Raw genomic sequence first — 26,500 nt, 5'->3', positions numbered from 1 at the left:
GGAGGCCGATTCCTTCCCTCTGCGGCGACGTCTCCGCTCTGACCACTTCCCGCTTTATGGCAGCACTGGGGGGTTGGCTCCCGCAAGTGGGGGCGTGGTGTCAGGCGCCTGCGTTAGCCACCTGGCGGGGGGTCCCGACGGAGCGGGGCTCACGGCGCGGCTAAGGTTGGGGTCTAGCCTGGAAGCTCTCGAGACTCCCGGCGGCGGCGACACGACGGCGGCTGCCTGGGCCCGGGCGCGCGCGTGAGAGAGAGAGGGGCGGGGCGCTGCCTCCCCCGCGGGCCGCAGGGAACATGAGCAGCAAAGAAGGTGACGCCGGGCTCGCGCCAGAGGTTCCCCCGCTCCCGGGGTCACGACGCAGCTGCTGTTCCCGGGGCTGGGAAGGCCCCGGCGGGTCCCCTCCCCCCAGCGGGGCAGGCAGCAGCCTGCGCGCCCCCGGGCCGCGAAGGTCTCGCCCCACCCGCCGGGGTCGCGCTGGCGGGAGGCGGGAGGCTCCGCTCACGTTCCGGGCGGCGAGTGTTTAGCCAAGGCCCCTTCCCGCTCAGCCCCTGCCGGCGTCGGGTTTCAGCGGAGCTGCACGGGGGAGCGCTGAGCGCTGTGGCTAGTGCCCGGAGCCCCGGTCCCCATCGCGGCGCCTGGGCAGCCCACCAGGGCCCAGCGCGGTGCGGGGGCCGGACTGCCGCCCGCCAAAAAGAAGCGGCGAAACAGCTTGTTAAAGGGAGGAAACCTTTAGCGAGCGCAAAGAAGCAACCCGGGGGTACAGACACCTTCCCCCCCGACCCCCCCCTTTGCAGTCACCTGCGCTGCTGCTTGGCCCGTCGCCTTCTGGTCTCTTTCATTCCCCAAGCTGAGCCCCCAGGGCTTGTCTGCCCCGCGTGGCACTGCTCTCCTGGTAGGGTTATAGCGGGGCAGCTCCCCAGCTGTGGCCACAGTTATAAATGTGCTTATGGGGGCACTAAGCTAGAGTGTCAAGTATCAGAGGGGTAGCCGTGTTAGTCTGTGTCTGTAAAAGCAGCAAAGAGTCCTGTGGCACCTTATAGACTAACAGACGTATTGGAGCATGAGCTTTCGTGGATGAATACATCTGATGAAGTGGGTATTCACCCACGAAAGCTCATGCTCCAATATGTCTGTTAATCTATAAGGTGCCACAGGACTCTTTGCTGCTTTTAAGTTAGAGTGGTGTATCTGCATCGGACCTAGGAGCCATGCGGCATAAATATATCAGGAAAAAAATCCCACACCCTGTTATAGTTATACAAATACAAAATCTGTGTGTAGACCAGGGCTTAGAAGACAGTAGTGTTTGTGCTGGTGACTTCATTTTTCATAGTGCAGTGTGTCAGCATGCTTCCTGCCAGCTCTGTTTTGGGCCAGGTATCCATACAAACCACTTCCATCACCTCTCTTCAACTGTGGAATGGAGTTAAGAGCTAAAAAAACAAAAATTCAATAATATATATATATATATATATATATATATATTAATATTCAGGTTGTGAGTTTACTTTGTGTGGTAGGTAGGTTTAACCATCCCTTTTATGGGTTGCCTGTGGTTTTCCTGTAGCTGGTGGTGGGTGATGTATCTGACATTGAGTAGAGCAGAGAGCTTCAATCCCTGTGTAATGGGTTTGGTCAAAGAAACCCCCTTGGGACTGTCACCTGATATGCTGAAATTACCTCTAAGCCTGTTTTCTCTGCTAGCTTGGGACTTCCAGAACCCTGTCTTGTTGAGAGAGACATGCTAGCTTGCTGCAACACAGACCCAGGGTCTGGACCATACCCCAAAAACTGCAGGCTTTAAATGAAAACTGCTTGGCAGGTTACCTGCCTACAGCACCCAGCTCCCAATAGCATCCAAGCCCCAAATAAATCTGTTTTACTCTGTATAAAGCTTATACAGGGTAAATTCATAAATTGTCTGCCCTCTATTACACTGATAGAGAGAGATGCACAGCTGTTTGCCTCCCCAGGTATTACTCACTTACTCTGGGTTTATTAATAAACAAAAGCAATTTTATTAAGTATTAAAAAGTAGGATTTAAGTGGTTTCAAGTAATAGCAGACAGAACAAAGTAAGTCACCAAGCAAAATAAAACAAAACACGCAAGTCTTAGTCTAGTACTCATTACAGGTAATATCTCACCCTAAGAGATGTTCCAATAAGCTTCTTTCACAGACTAGACTCCTTCGTAGTCTGGGCCCAATCCTTTCCCCTGGTACAGTCCTTGTTAGTTCCAGCAGACATCTTAGGTGGTAAGCAGGGGCTTTCTCATGACTGGCAGCCTTTGTCTTGCTCCACCCCCTTTTATAGCTTTGGCCCAAGGCAGGAATCTTTTGTCTCTCTGGGTCCCCACTCCTCCTTCTAAATGGAAAAGTACCAGATTTAAGATGGATTCCAATATCATGTGGCATGGTCACATGTCCTGTGAGACCCCAGCCTCCATTGTTCCTGGGCTGGTACACAGGAAGGTTTGCAAGTAAACAGAGCCATTTACAGTTCATTGATTCTGAAGCACCCTTAATGCTTCCACTTAATATGTTTACATCAGTAATACAAGTTTATATCTTATTCTCCTAACTATAAACAAATAGGATGAACACACTCGGTAGATTATAAGCTTTGTAATGATACCTTACAAGAGACCTTTTGCATAAAGCATTTCCAGTTGCATCATAATCACATTCATAAGCATATTTTCATAAAGCATATGGAGTGCAACGTCACACCCTGCACTGTTGTAATGGTCATATATGTGATCTTTTCAACTGTTGGAGAAAAAACAGAACCCTGAATTAATTTTCTGACAGGGATGTGAAGGAAATATTGATCGTCAATGTCTTTGTTTGGAAAATAACTATGTCCACATTCTGTTTTTGGTTTGGGATAATAAACAGTTAAACTGAAACATTTAAAATCCTGTGTGTAACTTAAAATTGCTTTCTTTTAAAAAAATGAAAATTAAGAAGACTAGACGCATGTATAAAGTTAAGCAGGTATATAAGTGTTTCTAGGATCTGGGCCTCAATCATTTAAATATAAAAATGAAAATATCTTACAAAAAGGAGGTAGGGAAAGGGAGGTAGAAGTTAAAATGAAGATATAGCAATGTGTGTTGTGCAGTAAGTGAATCCTAAATTGTGCTTTGTCTTAAGCACAGATGGTGGGAAGACAAGAGGAACACATAGTACAGGAGTGGAAGTTAGTAGTAAAATACAAGTTAGAAGAAATGGGTTTTGAGGAGGGATTTGAAAGAGAAGAATGAGGACATTTGGTGTGTTGGAAGAGGTACGTGGGTCCAGCTCTAGGAAGCAACCCATGGGAAAACATCACATAGATGAGTGAGAGGAGAGACAAGGATAAGAGTGGCTAGAGCATAGGGAGCTGATATGTGAAGCAACAGATGAAATTAATACACTGAACAATAATTGCCTTCTTAAATTGCTCCTTCTTGTCTCCAAAGACCAAAGTTCAGTGGTGAAAGAGGTACAGTGAGACAGTGGTAATAATTTTATAAAGATATGGTTCCACTCATTCTGAGGGATTTCAAAACACTTTACAAGCTATGGAATCAATTCTGCAACCTGCACAGTCTCATCATACTTTGTTGGTTAAAGGTTGCTGGGATCAGACCTTATATATATGTATGTATGTATATCTATCTCTAGCTCTATGCCTCTATAAAATATATATACAGACGCTCCTCAAATTTTGCGTAAGTCGGAAACGTATACCCGACAGTTACGCAACCCCCCACCCCTCCTATTTCTAGCTTCCGGAACTTTTTCCGTAAGTGCGGATTTGCATAAATCGGGTTTGCATAACCCGGGGGGCATCTGTACATATATCTGTGTGTGCGTGCGCATGTGCATGCCTAATTTTATTTATGTAGAGGGAGAGAGAGAGATATCTCTACAACAGTACTAAAAGTGACGGGATCTTTTGGTGCCCCATCATGCTTCAGTTGAAATTAAGAGAAGGCTTGCTATTGATTTTAATGGAAGAATAATGGAGCCCATAATGTTTACACAAAGCAACCAAGACTTCTGTTTTTATGTCCCGTACAGTATTCTTTACAGTAAACTGGATAGAGTTGAATTATAGTTACCTTGGAAGGATGAGGAATCCGGTGGAACATTAAAGACTAACAGATTTATTTGGGCATAAGCTTTCATGGGTAAACCCCCCCACTTCTTCAGATTAAAGCTTATGCCCAAATAAATCTGTTAGTCTTTAAGGTGCCACCGGACTCCTCATTGTTTTTATGGATACAGACTAACACAGCTACCCCTCTGATACTTGGAAGTATGGACATAAAATATTCAACATTGGATATATTAAAAAACACTCCTGAAATGAATGCCATGACATCTGGTGAAGCTGTTATAAAACTGGTACTCAATAATATTATTTAAATCTCACATTTCTTTCTTTGTGTTCTATTTATAGGATCGGGTGGGTTCAGAAAACGAAAGCATGACAATTTCCCACATGGTCAAAGAAAAGATGAAAAAAACAATGTTAATTCGTCTTCATCTTTGATGGTGTCTTTTAAATGTAAGTAAAAGTTGACAGTCCAGATCTAGCAATGTATACAATAAAAGTTAGTGGAAATAAAATATTTAGTGGTGGGGTAAAATTGAGCTGTCCATAGGCAAAATTGAAATCAGCGAGACTCTCTAAATTTGGGATGTGATCTATCGCTTTCTAAGCCAGCAGAGTGCTGCGGTAGAGATGATAGGGTCACTTTTTAGTTAGGGGAAGGATGAGACACAGCGCTTCTTGCTGATCATTAGTGATATGATTCTGCCATGGACCTCTATGACTTCTGAGGCAGTGCCAGAGCCTTGTTCACTGGAACACTGCCGCCGGAGCAGCTGGCCAGGCCCAGAGCAGTGCCCCCCGAGAACAGCTCCCCCCACCCCAGTATTTTTAGTAAAAGTCAGGGACAGGTTGCGGGCTTCTGTGAATTTTTGTTTATTGCCTATGACCTGTCCCCAACTTAGTAAAAATACCCATGACAGAATCTTAACCTTGCTCATCACCTTTGAAGGGAGAGCTTTGCTGCTCACAACTGACAGTTGTTATTTGAGACCAGGGCTTGTTTACACGCAGACGTTTTTTAACCAGTTTAGTTGTTAAAGGGATGAGTACTGTGAAGAGGGAAGAATCCAAGGATAATTGTGTGGGGTCGGGGAGTCCTTGCAACATGAAAAAAAGCTAAGAAACAGAAATATGTGTGTGTGTGTATATATATATATATATATATATATATATATATATATATATATATATATAAAATAAATAAAGCAATGGAAAATACTTGATCTGATCAGAAAGTTAAACCCATGTCTTGGCATGATCTAAAATTATCTATTGGTAAAAGACTAATATAACTAAGATAAATAAGCTTTTGTAAAGTCAAGACTTCATTATTGGGAGCACATAGCTGCTATTAGAGAAGGTTTCTATGATTTCTTTAGAATGCTGATTGTCAGTAATTGATATTGTTGTTTTTCCAAAACTAGATATTTTGTATGTATGTAAACAAATAAAAATTAACTTTGTGGCACAGGTGTAGCATGATTGTTAACGGTATCCCATGTTATATGAAAATGAGTTATTAGAATTCTTCAAAAATAAATTCACATGAATGAAACGTTATATTTTCCGTTAATGTTTGTGTGCACTGTTAATTGTCTGATATTAAGGACCTCTAGTTTATCATGCTTTAAACCCTTCCCTTCTCTGAGGGCCTGATAATACTACTATGCAGGCATTATTATGAATCTACAAATAAAGCTGTGGTGAGATTTGCATTTAAAGCAGAGCAACAATCTGATTTCACACTTTAATAATTGACTATAGGTCTTGTCTAGACTGGGAAAATGCATCCTGTTAGGAAATCTGTTGATTAACACTTTGTAACTAGCACAGTGTTAAACATGATTTTTCTTTTAGTGTGAACAAAGACGGTTGTGTTTAGAAACATGCTAACTGGTTGACCCACAAAGTTGCATGTATGTTTACACTGCAGCTGGGAGTGTGCTTCCTAGCACGAGTAGACACATGCTCTTGCTCTACTCAAGCTAGCGTGTTAAAAATAGCTGGGGTTGGCATAGGTGGCAGCTCAGACTGGTTGCCTGAGTATAAACCCTCCCAGATCCCTCAGGGATCTACTCGGGTGGCTAGCCTGAGCTGCTGACTGTGCTACCACTGGCTACACTGCTATTTTTAGTATACTAATTTGAACAAAGCTAGCATATCTGTCTACTGCTGGGAGGCATGCTCCCAGGCATGCAGTGTAGATGTACCCTTAATTAACTTGTTTTCTGATATGTTTTCTCAGTATAGACAAAAGCCTTCCTCTCCAAAGTAGGCACAATAATATTCAGAGAACAATTGCATTTTCTGTGTAATATTTTTAGTAAAATATTTACTAACCCTTGCAGAGGGAACATTTAAAAATTCTCCCTTTTTTGAAAAGATGCTCTGTTATCAGGTTTCTTGTACTTTGGAATTGATTAACTTTGCCCTCTTGTTGTTCATTATATTTAATAAACATTAATCCCAATGCTGACCCTACACTATCCAACTTCTAACTTCTCACCAATCTGAAGAATAGCTATTCATCATGAATTGGTTACGTCAAAAGAGGCACACATGATAGTATGTTTGACTGCCCTCTCTGGGTTTGAAAATATATATATGGCAGCAAGCTAGAGAGAATGTAAGAGCCCTAGTACAAATGAATTGAGGAGAACTGTCAGAAAAAAAGGGAGGAAGTAGAAGGTAAGGAAGAATGAACAACAAAAGAAAGGAAGTGAGAACTGTAAAAATGTTCTTGATCACAGTCAAAACATTCTGAATGTTTTACTGGTAACTATGAAATCCTTTAGGAATCCTCATTATTTCTAAAACACTGTTCACAATACAGACATAAAATGTATTCCCGATGTGTTTGCCCTCCAAAGAGTGAGCGTGGTGGGAGGAGGTGTTGAGACATGAGTAGAAACAGAGATTAACTAGTACAAACCCGTTATAAGGGAACAGCAGCTAATTAGTCATATAAGTTATGATGAAGCTAAACTAAACAAGGTCCTACTCCATTGTGGCAGCAGGATCAGGCCATAAATTAGTATATTAGGAATAAAAATGACTTTCCTTTACTGCTTTTAAAATTTATTATTGTATTTTCCCTGCTGTAACATATGGTAAAGCATTGTAATTGTGTGACTGTCTGCATATAAAAAAAATCTAAAACAAATGTGAAATAATGGAAGATTAAATGGTTCTGTTACACAAATAGTGTAGTAATAGAATACTTAATATTATTGTATTAGACTACACATGAGAATTGTTTTTGTGATCATCTGCATTCTGTTCTTAGCATTTCAACTGGAGCTTGATACAAGACATGATAAATATGAGAGGCTTGTGAAACTTAGTCGTGATATAACTATTGAAAGTAAAAGGACTATATTCCTACTTCACAGGATTACTAGGTGAGTCACAACATTAATTCCTATTTCCATGCTGACCCAGAAACTTACTGTTGCCTTGCAGAGTTTTCTGTATCTATGAGTAACAGATGCAATATTCAGTTGAGCTAGACATCAAGGAAGATAAACATAAGCTCAGTTCATTTCCCACAAGCTGTGTTGTTTTATTTCCTCTAACACAGTGTTTCTCAAACTGGGGTCGCTGCTTGTGTAGGGAAAGCCCCTGGCGGGCTGGGCCCGTTTGTTTACCTGCCCTGTCCGCAGGTCCGGCTGATTGCGGCTCCCACTGGCCGCCGTTCACTGCTCCAGGCCAATGGGAGCTGCTGGAAGCAGTGCAGGCGAGGGACTTACTGGCTGCTTAGTGGCCCGCGCCGCTTCCAGCAGCTCCCATTGGCCTGCAGCGGCAAACCGCAGCCAGTGGGAGCCACAATTGGCTGGACCTGCGGACGGGGCAGGTAAACAAACCAGCCCGGCCTGCCAGGGGCTTTCCCTACACAAACGGCGACCCCAGTTTGAGAAACACTCCTCTAAAAGGATATGTAAGCCAGTGGGCACGTGTACCAATTGGGAAATTTAAAGTAAGGACCAGCCTCTAGTTCGTGTCAAGTCCATTTCCTTAGAGATGGCTTTATTAACACAAAGAATATTCCAAAACAGGGCCAGAGTAACACAGAACACTTGGTAACAGCCAACAGACCTTTCCAGCAAGCTGGGAGGGGAAAGAACACACCCTTCTAGATAGCCGCCTTTGAAATAACTTGCCCATTTCTTTTATAGCCCCACCCCAGATCACCCATGTGATAAGTAGGGAACCTGGGTTCTACTCGTGACCCCATACATGCTGGAACTTAAGGAGTGTGTATATACATAGTTGCAGGGTGCCTTACATTTTGTGCCCTGATCATTGGAAGCAGTAGGTGCCGTGGGAAAATAATGGAAAAAGTTGAGGCTTGCCACAGCCTATTGTATACAAGATTTACCTGGAGAATTACGTATGTAATTTTAGACATTGGGCTTTGTCTGTATTCCTTTTTCCCTAAAATTTCCCACTGTTGTTAACACCAGTGCAGCTCCACAATGGTAGCAACAGTGTGGGCACTATTGTAGGTAAGATGCTGGCAGCTGCCATTTTTTAACCTTGATGCTGTCCAGACATGCTTTGAGCAGAGGTAAACAACATGGTGGTTTATCATTCTAGTGGCCACTAGAGCCTTTGCTGCACTAGCGCTGCCTCTGTTGCTGCACAAAGAATAGCAACGTTGGAACTTTCAGGGGGGAAAAGGCTTGTGTGTAGACTCAGCATAAGCTTTTAGATTCCTTTGCATCATGGAGTCCTGTTTTCTAGAGGTGTACTAATGGTGGTTTGCCATACTGTGTCTGTACTTCCCTTCCCCTCTCTGTCTTAACTATTCAGTACAGAGCCCAGTTTCAGAATTCTAACCATCTTTAAACATTTGTTCATAACCAAACTACAGTAAGAGCTTTTTTTTACCAGTCCTGTTGGGAGAATAGAGGGGTACTGGTAAGTGAAAAATTCCCGTTAACTAAGAGGGAGGGAGTTGGGGTGCGGGAGGCGGCTCGGAACAGGGGATTGGTGTGTGAGAAGAATTTTGTAGTGCTGGATCCCGGGGGTGCTCACCTCAGGTGGCTCCCTGCAAGCGGAGACCTGTCCCTGCTGTTCTTAGGCAGAGGCACGACTGCCCCTGCCCTGCCCCAAGCGCTGGCTCTGCAGCTCCCATTGGCCAGGAACCGCGGCCATTGGAAGCTGCGGGGTTGGCACCTGTGGGCAGAGGCTGTGTACAGAGCCGCCTACCTGTGTCTCTGCCTAAAACAGCAGGGACAGTTGACCGCTTGCGGGGAGCTGCCTGAGGTGAGCAGTCCCTGGATCCGGCAGCCCAAAACCCCTCTTGCGCCCCTATCCCAAGCCCTCTCCTGCACCCAGACTCCCTCCCTGAGCCCACGCCCCAATCACCAGTCCCACACCCTCTCCCACACTCTGAACCCCTCATGGCCATTCCTCCGCCTAGGAGCAGCAGGGACACGTCGCCACTTCCGGGGAGCCACGCGGAGCCAGGTAGGGAGCCTACCAGCCCTGCATCAACCAGACATTCTATGAAGATTAGAAATGCTGATTTATAGAGCTTTCTGGTTGGTACAGGGCTGGCTAACACAGCCTTTACTGTATTCACCAAATCCACAAAATAGTAATTTAAAAAGAGATGTTGTAAACCTATAATACTGTGTACATTGTTCGTGCTTTTTAAGTATAATAGATGAACTGTCCTTTAAATGCTGTATATAAAATCTAATTTAATAATAGTTGTGGATCAGATACTGTAGAGGTTTCCTTAGTGGCATATTTCATAAATACTGCCTAAAAACATTTATAAAGTAGATTCTTGTGCTATGTTAATCTAATGTATTGCAAAATGCTGTGGATTTTGGGTATGAGAGAGAAGTCTTCTGTGGATTTTTCTAGCTATTTTGCCTATTTATTTTGAGCATTATCATGAGCTTCCTCATTACTTCTGCTTTAGTCATAGTTAAAGCTACAGCCTGAAATAAGCTGCACGCTATTCAGACTGGGTTTGAATGGTTGATTATCTTAAGGGCAATTCTTTTTTGAATTTACAATGGAGTTCAAAGGTACCTACTTACCCTAGATCAGAAAGATTCATTTTAAATTTGGCTCATTCCAAAATATTTAATTTTGACTGCACTAATTAAACATATGGTGGTTAGTAGAAGATAAAGTATGTAATTTAACTCTTTGTTGATGTTCTAACAGCTGTCACTTTGTAATTTTATTTGTATTCTGTGCTCACAGTGATCCCAATGGGGAGGAAATACTAAATGAATCTGAGGCCAAATTAGAAGCCGTCAGACAGAAAATTAAGCAAGTAGCACAAGAACTGATAGGAGAAGACATGTATCAGTTCCACAGAGCCATCTCTCCAGGTAAGCCTACATTCAAATAGGATGGGCGCACACATCAGGCCAAATTCAGTTTAGGTGCAGCTCCATTACTTCAGCAGTAATGCATTTGCTTACACCAGGGCTGAATTTGGCTCACCCATTGCACTTTAAAACATAGATTGTGATTTTCCTCCTTTTGAAGATTAAAAAACATGCTCTTGGTTATATTTCATATCACTCAAATATGTAAACACATTGTATAGATATGAATATCAAGCACAAACTGTACTGTGTGCAACCATTCAAACTCCCCTCTCCCCCAATCCGTTTCAACTTCTCTGTGTAAATGGCAGTCTTTTTATAAACAGTTTCAAAGGTCATCTTAACATTTCAGCTACAGTGATGGATGCAATATGTTGAGTTTCCCCATAGTATTTTTATATCCTTCTCTCACATGCAAAACAACTGTATTTAGGCTCTGTGTGTGGCACTAGTGATCAACAGAAACTCTCCGGCTGTAATCATCACTTGGTCTTTAGTAGATGCATTAGTACTGTTCCACTCCTGGGTTTCCAGTCAGTGCACTCAGTCTCTTTCTTTTCTGTTGTTCAGAGTGTCTGGCTCCTCCCTAGACTCAATTTCCCAAATGTATGTACCTTTTCTCAGGTGCTCTGCAGGCCTGGGGCCAATATGGAAGCACCTCACCACCAATCCAGCCATCCTGCATTTTTCCAACTGCATTTGGAACCTTTGGAATTCAGTGTCCTGCTGGCCTTCTAAAGGGGCCATTACCTCAAGGACTTTCTTTAATAAAAAAAAACAAAACAAAACCCTATTCTTGTTATTTCAACCTGTCTACAGTTCAACAAAAAACTGTGGGCCCCCCATTTTTCATTTGGGTGCTTGTATTGGTACTCTTACTTTAAAGTGTTTTTTTGAGTACCTAAGTTCCAGTTTGATCATCTAAATCAGCAGTTCTCAAACTTCAGCAACCCGAGGACTCCCATTTTGATTTAAAAATTTTCAGGGACCACCAAGCCTCCCCACTTAGCCCCAGGCCCCGCTCACACTCTACCCCTTCCCCCAAGGCCCCACCCCACCTCTTCCTGCCCCCCGCTCACTCCATCCCCCCCCCTTCCTCTGTCACTTGCTCTCCCCCCACTCTCACTTTCACCAGGCTGGGGCAGGGGTTGGGGTGCAGGAGGGGGTGCAGGCTCTGGGAGGGAGTTTGGGTGTGGGAGGGGCTGAGGGGTGTGGGCTCTGGGAGGGGGTTGGGGTGTGAGAAAGGGTGAGGGGTGTGGGCTCTGGCTGGGCAGCACTTACCTCAGGCAGCTCCCAAAAGCAACCAGCACATCTCTCTGGCAGTGGGGCGGGGGGCAGGAGGTCGCTGCCCGCTGCCCCTGCCCGTAGGCACTGCCCCGCAGCTCCTATTGGCCGCAGTTCCCAGCCAATGGGAGCTGCGGAGTTGGTGCTTGGGGGCGGGGGCAGTGTGCAGAGACCCTCTGACACCTTTCCCCACCCCCCTCTGGGCCATGGGGATGTGCTGGCCGCTTCCGGGAGCGCTGCGGAGCCAGGGCAGGCAGGGAGCCTGATCAGTGTGTCCCGCGGACCCCAGTTTGAGAAACACTAGTCTAAATCTATAATTGGATATTCTAATTTAGGGACCGGGTATCTAAGTTTGCACATTAGGGTCAGATTCCACAGCTGTTTTTTTTACTAAATCTGTTGGGGATCATTGCACAAGTTAGAGTCCCTGACTACACCATTTTATATAACATGGGTAAACATGTTAATTGTGGCCTTGCCCAGCATCACACTCAACCGGCTCTGATGTTTCTCCAATTTCTAGGGCTAAGAAAACATATCTCATTGTCATTAACACTTCCAGATATGTGCATTTGAAGAAATAACAGGCAGAAGTAGTAGAGAGAGAAGGAGAAATTTGCTGAGATTTATTTAAAAAAAACAAACAGAGATACTAACTACCAGTTTATTTGCACAATCTGAATGTTACTAACATCAGTTGCAATGCCTATTATATTGCATCTCACAAGAAAAATCAGCCATTATACTTCTGTCTCCAGGCCTCTTGCTTGCCAAGCTTTTTTTAAAGAAAATCTTGAGTAATTAATCAATACGTCAGGGTTCCAGTTGTCATTCCTTACTCAGGCAAAACTCATCTTGGCATCAATGAGAATTTAGTTTGAGTAATGAGTGTTGAAAAGATGCCCCTGAATGGCTATAGTAGTTAGCAAACAAAAATCTTTAAAGTTACGGTTGTTATATTATTCCCCCAGTTTACAAAACTATCTATAAGGGATGTAACTTGCAGCATCCAAGTTAAGGCTGTGAATGCATACTTGTTCATGAATTTACAGCTAATTTTTCAGTGTAATTCCAAACTATGGTTACGCTTAAAATTCGTCCTTAACTTGGATCATCTGCACTGTAACAGCCAGAGTTCAGCAGTACACCATATTGCAGTCTTTCACTGAGTCATGACTGTCACTGTTTCTTTACCAATGTGAGTATTCACCCACGAAAGCTCATGCTCCAATACGTCTGTTAGTCTATAAGGTGCCACAGGACTCTTGGCTGCTTCTACAGATCCAGACTAACACTGATATTTGTTTTAGTCCAATTAAAAAGCGAATGTGACTTTTAGTAGAAACTACACATTGTGTATGTTTGTGTATCTTCATGCCACTTGTAGTTTAGTGTTCTATGGAGCCGGAGATGATTAATTAATATTAAGAAAGTTTATAAATTGCTCTGTAGCGTTGCAGAGTAAATGCTCAAAGAAGTTGTGAACAGCGTTAGTTGACTGTATTGTGAATATTTTGTTTTATTTTGAAATCTTTATTTGGATATGTAAGTTGCCTTTGAGTTAAGGTAGTGCTTAACTCATCAGTGAATCCTTAAATGCAGTTCTCAGGGGGGTATGACCTGGTATCAAGTATGAACAGAACAGTTTGAGGCCTGATGGAAACACAAACTTTGCCAGTAGAACCTATGAAACTCTTAGACCCCCTTTTGGCTCACATTCCAAGCCTTGCTGTAATGCCGCGTAGCTTGTGGTGTGCACAGCATTTAAAGGCTCTGCTCCATACTGCTGTCAGTATGCATTCTAGGTGTAAAAGGACCGAGAAATTTAACTCAGCTCAGAATACTGGAGACCCCATAGCAGAGGCTCAGAAAGCAAGTGACACCTCTGGGTCTGGGAGAATGCTCTGGGGGGAGGGCGGGAAGTGAATTGGTGTAGTTCATTTTAAAGAGAAATCATCACCAACTTGAAAAAATCACATTTTTGTATGAAATGTCTGTAAACTTGCTATAATTACAAGTAGCACCTAAGGTCACTGTAACTGAAAGACAGGAATGAAAGTGGCAATTGACTATTGATTATTGTGGTTTAAATAATGTCATCCCAGTGACAGCACCCATGATAGTTTAATATGAAGATGTAATGGCAGGGGGCCAAGTGTTTTCTGTTCTGGATATATCAAAGGGGTTCTGGGCTATCCCTTTTCACCCTGAGTGTTGGTATAAATTTGCATTCACGTTCCAGGGAGAACAGTTTACTGGATGAGGGTCCCTGAAGGGTACCATAATGCCACAGTATTTTTCATGCACATGTGACTGAAGTCTTGGACAAGGTACAGTGGAATGGAAATGTCACTGAATATGTAGATGACCTATTAATACATATGCAGAATTTTAAACACCACCTAGTAGACTTGGATGAGGTGTTGATGGTATCAGGCAGGGCTAAAGATTAATGAAAGAAATGCCCAGCTAGCACAGAATTCTGTAAATTTGTTAAGTATCACCTTTGATGCCAGGGGTATAAATCCAGTGGAGAGGGTGAAGCTGCCTTTACCAACTGATGTTACCTGTCTAAGATATTAAGGTACAGGCTAGTGGTGGACCATGAGCTGTGGCATATGGTCTGATGTATGAAGGAGAAACACACAAATGTCCCCTTCCTGAAGAATGTGGATGGGATCTTGTTTATTTAGGAGGAGGTGTATGAGAGAATGGGAGACAGAATCAAGAATCAGGACAGATGTGGTTTGTCAATAGATCCTCTTATTTTTAAAGGGGAAACCTAAAATGGGATTTGCCTTAATAGACCCAAAGTCAGAAAGCAAAATTCAATATGCTGTGGTACTCAATCTGCACGATACGCAGAGTTAGCAATGTTTGCTTTAGGATTGGAAGAAACCCCAATTCTACAGAAAGTAATTTTATTCACTCTCAGACTGGGTCTGTCAAGCCCTGGTAACCTGGCTTCATCGCTGGGAGACCCAGGACATGACCTCCACGAATGGGAAACCTTAAAAACATAACCTCATTATTGCAGTATATCGTCCACTTAGCCAAGCAAAGGGAAAACAACCAAAGAAAATCAAGGTAAGAGCTCACAAGAAAGGTAATGGAACAGCTTATTGGAATAGCACAGCTAACTAATTAGCTAAATGGGCAGCAAGGAGAAACCGTTTTGGGGGGAAACCTGAAGAAGAGGGCCAGGTACAGGCAGTAGGTTAACCCCAAGGTGGAGCTTACAGATCTTGGCCCTCTTCTTCAGGTTTCCCCCCAAGGTAAGAAGTCTTAATCTTGATGAAAACTGGAGAAAATTGGGAATAGGTAATACCTGAATTATGTAGGATTGATTTTATGGTACTGGTTCACGATAAAGGAGGACATCAGGGAATCAGTAAAACTAAGGAACGAATCAGGTGAGATGGTGGTTAAATCAAGACCGGAATGTAGAGCAGTATGTTAACTGTTTTCTTTGTGCAGCAGTGAATGCAGATAGAAGGGTAAAGAACTCCTGGTTATCTTAAAGGCCATCGAGGCCACCACCTGTGATTCACATGGACTCTCACCCAATGACATGATTACAGGGTGGGCAGTGAGATTACCAAAAATCTGGTTTAGTCCAGTTCCTTATGAGCTTCAGCCCCTGGTTCTAACAGTTAAGTGGGTTGAAAATCTAACAAAGACCATGGTGTCAGTTCATCGAACTGTAGCATTCAGTCTGGGGGATACTAAGAAGAGAATGGATAAATATTTTAATAGAACTCAACAGACAATGGAGTACCAAGTAGAAGATTCAGCAGCAGTAAAAAGAATTGGACAGAGGAAATCATTCTCATACTGTAGGCTGGGAAGGGCCATATCACATCATAAAGCTAGTCCAACAGTTTATCTAGTATCTAGGTAAGGGGAAGAATTCTGAACAGTGGTTCCACAGTAGTAAATTTAAAACATTTGTAGGGAAATAACTAACTTATTTTCTAGAAAGGCAAGTGTTTTTAGTCTAGGGGTGATCCTTACACTGACGTGGAACATCCCAAGCCCTTGGACCAAGAACCCAAACCCACTGGCTTGGAAGTGGAGACAAACTGCAGTGGTAGGAGATGGAAGCAGAATGTCGGTCCAGTCCCATCTAGCTTTCCCAAGGGGACAAAACATTAGTTTTGGCTGTTGGGTATCTTTAAGAAATGCAAGGGATGGAGCTTTAGTAGAAGAACATGAACATTGGTTTGGGTGGTTGTGGAATAGGATCATAGTGAATGCTTCTGAAAGTCTCTCATAATGCCACCTAGTGGATGGGCAGCTGCCTGGAAAGGGTGGCTGAACTTCACAGTAGGTGAAGATATAGCAGGAAATTATACATTGTTGGTTTTTTACAGGTAGGAAAAAAGCCTATTGTAGAGGACTTGTTGTTATACTGATACTAAAAGTTCCAAGGGTTACTACTCCGAGAGCCGTAATCACCGGTGCCAAGTAATGGTGAGGAGCAGGTGTTGAGAGGATGATGTGATAAGATAATAGAAGCACAACCTCTACGGAGTTTAAAGCCAGTGGCCAGCAAACTGTACTAACCAACCTTCAATGGTAAATCTATACATGAAAAATTCCCCAATGGAATTTGACTATCATGTATACATATAGAAATTGTTCCCAGTTTATAGCCCCTCAGCAAAATCTGTTCCAGGATGGTCAAATCAAATCCTGGGACCAGTAGAACAACATGATCCACACAGAAGGGCTAGAGATGTAGGAACAGTTTTAGGAGGAATAGGCACAGGAGTAGATGTATTGAATACTATGAATTTAGAAGTAATTAAGACTAAATTGATTAGCATCACTAAGGATGTGGGACAAGACCTATCGAATCAAGCAGGAATGGAGCAAGAATTTCAATTTTACACCATCAGGTGTTAGAAACAAGGGACCATTGACAAATCTAATTATGGATAAGTTAAGATCACTGGTAGATGTTCAGAGGGGTTTTAATGGAGATGAATCTTGAAATCTAGCATGCTGGGAAGGAGAATACTTGTGGAGGAAATAATTAAGGAAGTCACAATATCAGTAAAGCTGAGCGCATTGCCTGCAGTGTTAAGTAATTGGTTGCAGGGTCAGGTTTCCAATTATGCTTGGTAACAGGAAGAATGGTGATCAGTTTTAACACATGGGTGTGTGCGCACCCATTGTCGTGCCAGCCTTGATCCTGCATAACGGTACTGACCAAACAGTGTATCCAGTAGTAAGTGTGGGAAAATTGATGAGTAAGTTAATCCTGCACGCCACATAAAGGCCTCAGTGGTTATTTTATAACAACTCAAGCCAGTGGCAACCAGTGGCTTTATCCTTATACCAGACTGGTGCTGGTGCACAAGGGTGGAGCTGCCAGCCAGGTCAATAGCAGCCACTGACCCAAGAATATTGGATTCATTAGAAAATGTGTGGTAGAGGGAATATGGCCAGATGGAACTAACATCTTTTACCTTGGAGAAGGGAATGTGTTTTCATTCTCTCGTGGGTACAGTGACTTTGGATGGAGAAGAGTGCCTGATAGATCCAGGTATTGTGTTAATACCGTTGAAGTTGATTCCAGTATCACTACCCTTCGGGTAGATGACATCTACTTTTGAATACCTACCGTCATGTATAAGAATGAAAAAGTGGACTTAAAATTGAATATCCACTTACAGCCAATTGATTTGCCACCATCTGCTAGACAGTTACTGCAACGGATGGACTTTTCTGAAATTGCAAGACAGACTTCTTAGGACAAGAAAGAAGAAAAGTTGCAAATTAAAGTAACTCATGAAGTCGGATGGTTGAAAGCTGTTGCACAGATAATTGAAAAGGAGGGACAAGTTAGCTGGTGGGAAATTTTCTTAGGATGGTTACACACAGGAATGGGATGCTAAATTTCATGTTACATTCAATTGTACTGTTTGGTTCACAAGTTTTAGTTATGATTGGAATGATAATGCTTGGTTGCTGGACATGATGTCTGTATGTTAAAATATCATGTTTAAGGCAAGAGGTAGCCATGAGGCAAGCACTCCCCTCTAGAGATTGAACTATGATGGGCACCATGTCTTTGATGGTCCCTCTCAAGCATGCCACCTGGCAGTGGTGCAGGATGGCATGGCTTCATAGATTTCTGATTCAGAGAGGTGACATTTGACCTAGTCCTGGACATCAAGGTGGGGAGTGTAGCAGGAGCAGAAAGAATTCTCTTTTGTCCCCTTCCCCGGAACACCTTGGGTGAAACCGACCTTGCTGCTTGCAGAGCTGAGTGTTAATTTTGAGAACATGTGACTTGCTCTGCCATGCTGATTGTTGAATAGAGTGTTAACTGTGTGTTTATCTATTCTGCCACATTCTTTGTAGAACTGAATGTTCTTGATTATAGTATTTCTTTTCTTTACTTTCTCTCAAGTGGTCAGGTAAGGGTTAAGAAATATTTTAGAAGTTGCTCTAGTTGATTGTTGCTAGTTTGAATGTAACATTAAAGCTTGGCGCTGGGGAGGAAACCTCTCACTGCAGCTGTCATAGGAAAGTTATAAATAAGTAAGGGAGCATCTGAGTGAGGTGGAGGAAGAAAGGTCCAGACGGTGAATCCATTTCAGCACACTGAGCTCCCCAGTCATTGTAAGGTGAGACTTGCATTGATTGTCATGGATAAGTAGCTTATAGTTAAGGAAATGACTGTATGATTGCCCTTTGCTGTTATATAAAGTTTTGAAAGAAGACTCAGGCCATGTCTACACTTACAAGCTTACAGCAGCTGCTGTATTATGCTGACAGAAGAGAGCTCTCCCATCAACACCATAAAACCAGCTCAACGAGTGGCGGTAGCTGTGTCAGTGAGAGAGCGTCTCCCACCAAAATAACGCTGTGCACACCAGCGCTTAATGCTGGCAAAACTTACGTCGCTCGGGTTGTTTTTTTCACACCCCTGAGTGACAAAAGTTTTGCCGACGTAAGTACTAGTGTAGACATGGCCCTAGACTTTATGTAGTCAGCCTATGCATGACCACAGGTTAAGCACTGGGTGAGTTAACATAAGAACATAAGAACGGCCGTACCGGGTCAGACCAAAGGTCCATCTAGCCCAGTATCTGTCTACCGACAGTGGCCAATGCCAGGTGCCCCAGAGGGACTGAACCTAACAGGCAACGATCAAGTGATCTCTCTCCTGCAATCCATCTCCATCCTCTGACGAACAGAGGCTAGGAACACCATTCTTACCCATTCTAGCTAATAGCCATTTATGGACTTAGCCACCATGAATTTATCCAGTCCCCTTTTAAACAATGTTATAGTCCTAGCCTTCACAACCTCCTCAGGTAAGGAGTTCCACAAGTTGACTGTGCGCTGCGTGAAGAAGAACTTCCTTTTATTTGTTTTAAACCTGCTGCCTATTAATTTCATTTGGTGACCCTTAGTTCTTGTATTATGGGAATAAATAAATAACTTATCCTTATCCACTTTCTCAACATCACTCATGATTTTATATACCTCTATCATATCCCCCCTTAGTCTTCTCTTTTCCAAGCTGAAGAGTCCTAGCCTCTTTAATCTTTCCTCGTATGGGACCCTCTCTAACCCCCTAATCATTTTAGTTGCCCTTTTCTGAACCTTTTCTAGTGCTAGAATATCTTTTTTGAGGTGAGGAGACCACATCTGTACACAGTATTCGAGATGTGGGCGTACCATGGATTTATATAAGGGCAATAATATATTCTCAGTCTTATTCTCTATCCCCTTTTTAATGATTCCTAACATCCTGTTTGCTTTTTTTGACCGCCTCTGCACACTGCGTGGACATCTTCAGAGAACTATCCACAATGACTCCAAGATCTTTTTCCTGACTCGTTGTAGCTAAATTAGCCCCCATCATGTTGTATGTATAGTTGGGGTTATTTTTTCCAATGTGCATTACTTTACATTTATCCACATTAAATTTCATTTGCCATTTTGTTGCCCAATCACTTAGGTTTGTGAGATCTTTTTGAAGTTCTTCACAATCTGCTTTGGTCTTAACTATCTTGAGTAGTTTAGTATCATCTGCAAACTTTGCCACCTCACTGTTTACCCCTTTCTCCAGATCATTTATGAATAAATTGAATAGGATTGGTCCTAAGACTGACCCTTGGGGAACACCACTAGTTACCTCTCTCCATTCTGAGAATTTAGCATTAATTCCTACCCTTTGTTCCCTGTCCTTTAATCAGTTCTCAATCCATGAAAGGACCTTTCCTTTTATCCCATGACAGCTTAATTTACGTAAGAGCCTTTGGTGAGGGACCTTGTCAAAGGCTTTCTGGAAATCTAAGTACACTATGTCTACCGGATCCCCCTTGTCCACATGTTTGTTGACCCCTTCAAAGAACTAATAGATTAGTAAGACACGATTTCCCTTTACAGAAACCATGTTGACTATTGCTCAACAGTTTATGTTTTTCTATGTGTCTGACAATTTTATTCTTAACTATTGTTTCGACTAATTTGCCCGGTACCGACGTTAGACATACCGGTCCGTAATTGCCGGGATCACCTCTAGAGCCCTTTTTAAATATTGGCGTTACATTAGCTAACTTCCAGTCAATGGGTACCGAAGCCGATTTAAAGGACAGGTTACAAACCTTAGTTAATAGTTCCGCAACTTCACATTTGAGTTCTTTCAGAACTCTTGGGTGAATGCCATCTGGTCCCGGTGACTTGTTAATGTTGAGTTTATCAATTAATTCCAAAACCTCCTCTAGTGACACTTCAATCTGTGTCAGTTCCTCAGATTTGTCACCTACAAAAGCCAGCTCAGGTTTGGGAATCTCCCTAACATCCTCAGCCGTGAAGACTGAAGCAAAGAATCCATTTAGTTTCTCTGCAATGACTTTATCGTCTTTAAGCGCTCCTTTTGTATTTTGATCGTCAAGGGGCCCCACTGGTTGTTTAGCAGGATTCCTGCTTCTGATGTACTTAAAAAACATTTTGTTATTACCTTTGGAGTTTTTGGCTAGCCGTTCTTCAAACTCCTCTTTGGATTTTCTTATTACACTCTTGCACTTAATATGGCAGTGTTTGTGCTCTTTCTATTTGCCTCACTAGGATTTGACTTCCACTTTTTAAAGGAAGTCTTTTTATCCCTCACTGCTTCTTTTACATGGTTGTTAAGCCACAGTGGCTCTTTTTTAGTTCTTTTACTGTTTTCCTTAATTTGGGGTATACATTGAAGTTGGGCCTCTATTATGGTGTCTTTAAAAAGGGCTCATGCAACTTGCAGGGATTTCACTTTAGTCACTGTACCTTTTAACTTTTGTCTAACTAACCCCCTCATTTTTGTATAGTTCCCCCTTTTGAAATTAAATGCCACAGTGTTGGGCAGTTGAGGTGTTCTTCCCAGCACAGGGATGTTTAATGCTATTGTATTATGGTCACTATTTCCAAGCGGTCCTGCTATAGTTACCTCTTGGACCAGCTCCTGCGCTCCACTCAGGATTAAATCTAGAGTTGCCTCTCCCCTTGTGGGTTCCCGTACCAGCTGCTCCATGAAGCAGTCATTTAAAGTATCGAGAAATTTTATCTCTGCGTTTCGTCCTGAAGTGAAATGTTCCCAGTCAATATGGGGATAATTGAAATCCCCCACTATTATTGGATTCTTAATTTTGATAGCCTCTCTAATTTCCCTTAGCATTTCATTATCACTATTACTGTCCTGGTCAGGTGGTCGATAATAGATCCCTAATGTTATATTTTTACTAGACCATGAAATTTCTATCCATAGAGATTCTGTGGAACATGTGGATTCACTTAAGATTTTTACTTCATTTGAATCTACACTTTCTTTCACATATAGTGCCACTCCTCCCCCTGCACGACCTGTTCTGTCCTTCCTATATATTTTGTACCCCGGAATGATTGTGTCCCATTGATTGCTCTCAGTCCACCAGGTTTCTGTGATGCCTATTATATCAATATCCTCCTTTATCACAAGGCACTCTAGTTCACCCATCTTATTATTTAGACTTCTGGCATTTGTGTACAAGCACTTTAAAAACTTGTCCCTGTTTATTAGCCTGCCTTTTTCTGATGTGCCAGATTCTTTTTTATGTGACTGTTTATCATCTGATCCGGCCCTTACATTATACTCTTCAGTCCTCTGCTCCTGACTATAACCTGGAGATTCTCTATCATCAGACTCTCTCCTAAGAAAAGTCTGTGTCCGATCCACATGCTCCTCTGCAGCAGTCGGCTTTCCCCCATCTCCTAGTTTAAAAACTGCTCTACAACCTTTTTAATGTTTAGTGCCAGCAGTCTGGTTCCACTTTAGTTTAGGTGGAGCCCATCTCTCCTGTATAGGCTCCTCCCATCCCAGAAGTTTCCCCAGTTCCTAATGAACGTGAACCCCTCCTCTCTACACCACCATCTCATCGACGCATTGAGACTCTGAAGCTCTGCCTGCCTACCTGGCCCTGCGCGTGGAACTGGGAGCATTTCTGAGAATGCCACCATAGGTTGGTAATACCCCTCTTACCACCTTGTTCACAGGGACTTCCAGTCTCCATTCAGGAGTAGGGGTGGCAAAGAGAAAAAGTATTAGCTCAGGGACCGATTGGAATGTGATGAGTTTCTATGGATGATAGTGCTGATGTTGGTATCTAAGGGAATGGCATACTGTCAGGAATATGCAGGAAATCGGGAGGTGAATGAAGTGTGGTTAAGCAGCAATACTGTTGGGATAGAAGAGACCACTTTTCCCTCCTTGAATTTATCAGGAATAACCATAATTGTAAAGAAGAGTCATAAAGAAAAATCAGTGACAAAGGTACAAGCCTTATTATTGGGTTGCATTTCTAAGTCTATCATTATGACAAAAAGGTTGGATAGTTTATTTAAAAAAAACTAGAAGCTAGATTAGTTACAGTGGAGCTTGTAAACTTGCTAGATCTTTCATGAAAGTTATAATATCCAAGAAGCCTTTACATAGCTCCTAGAGTTTTAACCTTGACCTTTTAATAACTTTAAAATTTTCCACTACAAGTTAGTATTTAAAAAAAAAACCTCTATGCACTTGTTCTTGTTGAGGACTAGTACAAAAAACACATGCACAGTTTTTGAACCAGAACATTTTTTAATAAAGCATGAATTGACAAAATAATTTTTTAAAAAGCCAGTGTCCCATATCTCAAAAGCAGCTTGTCCAATTAACCTCACACTTCCTAAAAATATTCTCCTCTGGCTAGAAATCAAACATGAGACATCCTCTCGCTCCCCACCCGACCTCTCCCAGAAAGAATAAGAAGGGGTCATAACTGGATTTGTAATGGAAACCATCTTAACCACCTTAATTATGGAGTCATAACTCTCGCTGCATAATAAAGCTGGCTGATATTTATTTTATTTGGGTATAATAACCGTTAGTCTATAAATAGAACAGTGCGAGATGCTTGGGAATATTATTTGTCACTTTAATTGTTAAATGTTTTTTTTGGGATTACTCCAAACAGTTGTTCTTTTGACTTGAAGATAAAACAATTCTGGCAGAGCACTAAAGGAGTTCCATGCTTTCCCTCATTAAGAATAGTGCTAACGGCACGCAGGATGTTTCCCTAAAGGATACTTGTATGAGCTCAAACACTGAGTATAGCACTAATATTGAACAACAAAAACTGATGCCTGTTTTCTACACTTTTCTTAACAGTACAGATTGTCCCAAGGGATGATTAAACAAGCAAACAGAGATACTGAAATAACGAGTCCCTTTTTTAATGTACAACTCTTAATTTGTTATGTTGTGAATGTTCCGCTTTGTTGATATTTTGAAAATGTTAACATTTGGAATATAGAATTCCTGCCCCTTGCCTCAATTTGTAATATATGCCAAATATATCCTGTGAGGAAATGTATAAAGTTTCTTTAAAATTTTATCAGGAAGTCAGTCAGGAGAAGGACTGGGAAAGATTCTAGGTATAAGCTCTATAATAAAGCAGAGAGAGTAGATTTTCATGATAACTGTTTTGCCTATTCTAATAAATTAATACTGTTACAACAGTATTTCTCAAACTGGAGTTGCCGCTTGTGTAGGGAAAGCCCCTGGTGGGCTGGGCCGGTTAGTTTACCTGCCCCATCCATAGGTCCGGCCAATCACGGCTCCACCTGGCCGCGGTTCACTGCTCCAGGCCAATGGGAGCTGCTGGAAGCGGTGCGGGCTGAGGGACTTACTGTCCGCCACTTCCAGCAGACCCCATTGGCCTGCAGCAGCAAACCGCGGCCAGTGGGAGCCGCAATTGGCCGGACCTGCGGATGGGGCAGGTAAACAAATTGACCCGGCCCTCCAGGGGCTTTCCCTACACAAGCAGCAACCCCAGTTTGAGAAATACCGTGTTACAAGGTTAGTAATGCACACACCAAACTTAAGCACCCAAAAATGCATGCTTTATAAATCATAAATTATATTTGTGGAAATATTTCAAAGTATATTCCGAGACTAGTTTGCATAAATGTAGTAATTCCATTATGCTCAAAAGATGAGAAGCACTTAACAAGCTTTACCTTCTTAGGCAACTGAAAGCAAAAATTTATTATAGGGATTGAGGTAAATTAGGGTAGCCATGCATTTGATAGACATTCATACTGCATGTAGTTAGGATTTGTGGGTGGTGGAGGAGCAAATGCAGTACTTCGTAAAGACCCAATTCTAGATATTTGTCTAAACATTAAGCGGTTGGGGCCTGATTCTGATCCATCCATGAAAGTCAAGGGACTTGTAAGATCTTCGGGACAGAGATAGTCTCTTCTGCAGGATGCCTAGAACAGTGGGCCTCTGACCTGTTTGGAGCCTCTCTGCCCTACTGTAATACAAATTAATAATAATGAGTGTAGGTAGGGCCTTGTCTAGCTGAGCTTTTTCATTGCATTATGGCTGGTGTGCCTTTACTGGTAATAGCAGTGGTAGGCACTCTTGCAAAGGAGATCATGAGTTACCATTAGTTTTTTACCACCACGTCTACACTTTCTCTCAATAGGATTAGATGACATTGTTATAAAAATGTCAGCATCTTGTCTTGACTGGCGCTCCCATGGTTGCTGTGCGTGGTGGAGCTGCAGTGATGGGTGCGGCAGTGGAATTACTTATGAAAAATCTGTGTTGACACAGCCTCAGAACACAGAATTTCTCCTCTCTAGGCACTGCCTATACTATAAAAAGAACTACATTGTGACATTTAGTTGTGGCCAAACACAGGTTGCTCATATGAGTTCTGTCCCTTCTCTGCTGTGGTTCCTGACCACAGTGCAGCAGCTAACCAGTCATTTTGTTGCTACTGCTCATCACGACCACTAGAGGGATTGGTGAGGCTGGCTCAGGGCACCCCTCCATAGGAATAAAGGAGTCTGTGCACCTGCTTAGTTTTGGCCTCAGATTTTTAAGTAGTGTAAGATTTGTCATGGAACAGTGAATGCGACGTCACATCTGATATCCCATCCTCAGCATAGGTCTAGTGAATACTTTGGAGGAAGAACATCTCCTTTCACCCCTATCTGCCATGCTACGATGTACTTGACTAGTTGTGCAATGCTGTACAAAGGGGGAAATTCCTTCTTCTCACCTGTGTTGATCAGCTAATGCCCATGGGATTTGATTTCTCCTATTAGCATATCACAAGTGGGTAAGCTTAGCCTTTGATTACCCCCCAGCTCAGGAAACCTTAACACTTGTTTACCGCAATTGTTATTTGGTCATAGTTTTCCAGCCCCCTTTAAAAATTCATCTAGAATATTTGACTTGTTGAATTCAACAGAATGACTAAATTGTGTCACAAAAGTCAATGCAAGTGAATAGAATTGATCATGGAACATCTATCAGAGATGCTTCAAATAGGAGCAAAACACAGGTACAAGGCCACAGGTGTATAAAATTGTCACTAAGTATGAGCTTTTGTTAGTTGCCTCTTTTATCTTTGAAATTTTGTCTTTAAATTAGCTGTAAGACCAGTGCTGTCTTTATTTCTTTAGTTCAGCCTTGCAGTGTGTATGAAAGCCTGTAAGCAGAGCAGAATTGTGACTCAGTTATACAGTAGTGGAAAGGATGCTATAGAGACTATTAAAAACTCAATAGATTTTTCACCTGCTTATTTCAATGCTGAATGTATACCTTGTACTTTAGTTAACAACAAACATGGCTGCATCATTGTGTCTTCATATAGTTGGGGAGAAAAATTAGAGCCTTCACTCAAGGTGCCATTCTATTTTGGTAACTTTTAAATAAAGGTTTTTGGATAAAATAAGCAAATACACCTCTACCCCAATATAATGCGACCCGATATAACACGAATTCAGAGATAACGCAGTAAAGCAGCGCTCTGGGGGGGGTGGGGCTGCGCGCTCTGGCGGATCAAAGCAAGTTCAATATAATGCGGTTTCACCTATAACACGGTAAGATTGTTTGGCTCCCGAGGACAGCATTATATTGGGGTAGAGGTGTATATAAACAAAATGCCAGCAAAGTACTAGAACATGCAGATATGAGCATTTTAGTACCTCAAATAAACTACTGCAGCATATACAGCAGAATCCATCCTTAAAAAAAAAAGAGGGTGGGGTGGGGAAGAGAAGTGGGAGGAAGGGAACACAGAGGAATTATAATTCTTGATGGTGAGAAAGCATTATGTTAACTAGCAGAGGACCCCTGAGGAGCATACCATAATCTCACATAACATATTTGGGTCTTATCTATTTGGGTCTTGACATTTAAAGTGGTTTAACTAATATG

At 42.4% G+C, this 26,500-nt stretch overlaps 1 protein-coding gene across 1 annotated transcript in view; it reads left to right on the top strand.

Moving 5' to 3' along the window:
• Positions 1 to 5: 5 nt before the first annotated feature.
• The window catches only part of TSNAX (translin associated factor X), a 44,430-nt gene continuing 17,935 nt past the window's right edge, over positions 6 to 26,500 (top strand). The window contains exons 1-4 of the mRNA XM_039532899.1: positions 6 to 309; positions 4,451 to 4,558; positions 7,392 to 7,506; positions 10,331 to 10,461. Of these exons, the coding sequence (XP_039388833.1) occupies positions 294 to 309; positions 4,451 to 4,558; positions 7,392 to 7,506; positions 10,331 to 10,461 (370 nt within the window). The 5' untranslated portion in view covers positions 6 to 293. The remainder of the gene's footprint in view (positions 310 to 4,450; positions 4,559 to 7,391; positions 7,507 to 10,330; positions 10,462 to 26,500) is intronic.

This window comes from Mauremys reevesii, linkage group 3 (genome assembly GCF_016161935.1).
Source record: "Mauremys reevesii isolate NIE-2019 linkage group 3, ASM1616193v1, whole genome shotgun sequence".
NCBI classification, from domain to species: Eukaryota; Metazoa; Chordata; order Testudines; family Geoemydidae; genus Mauremys; species Mauremys reevesii.
The sequence above is the reverse complement of the archived record's forward strand: the minus strand, read 5'-3'. Positions and strand labels throughout refer to the sequence as shown.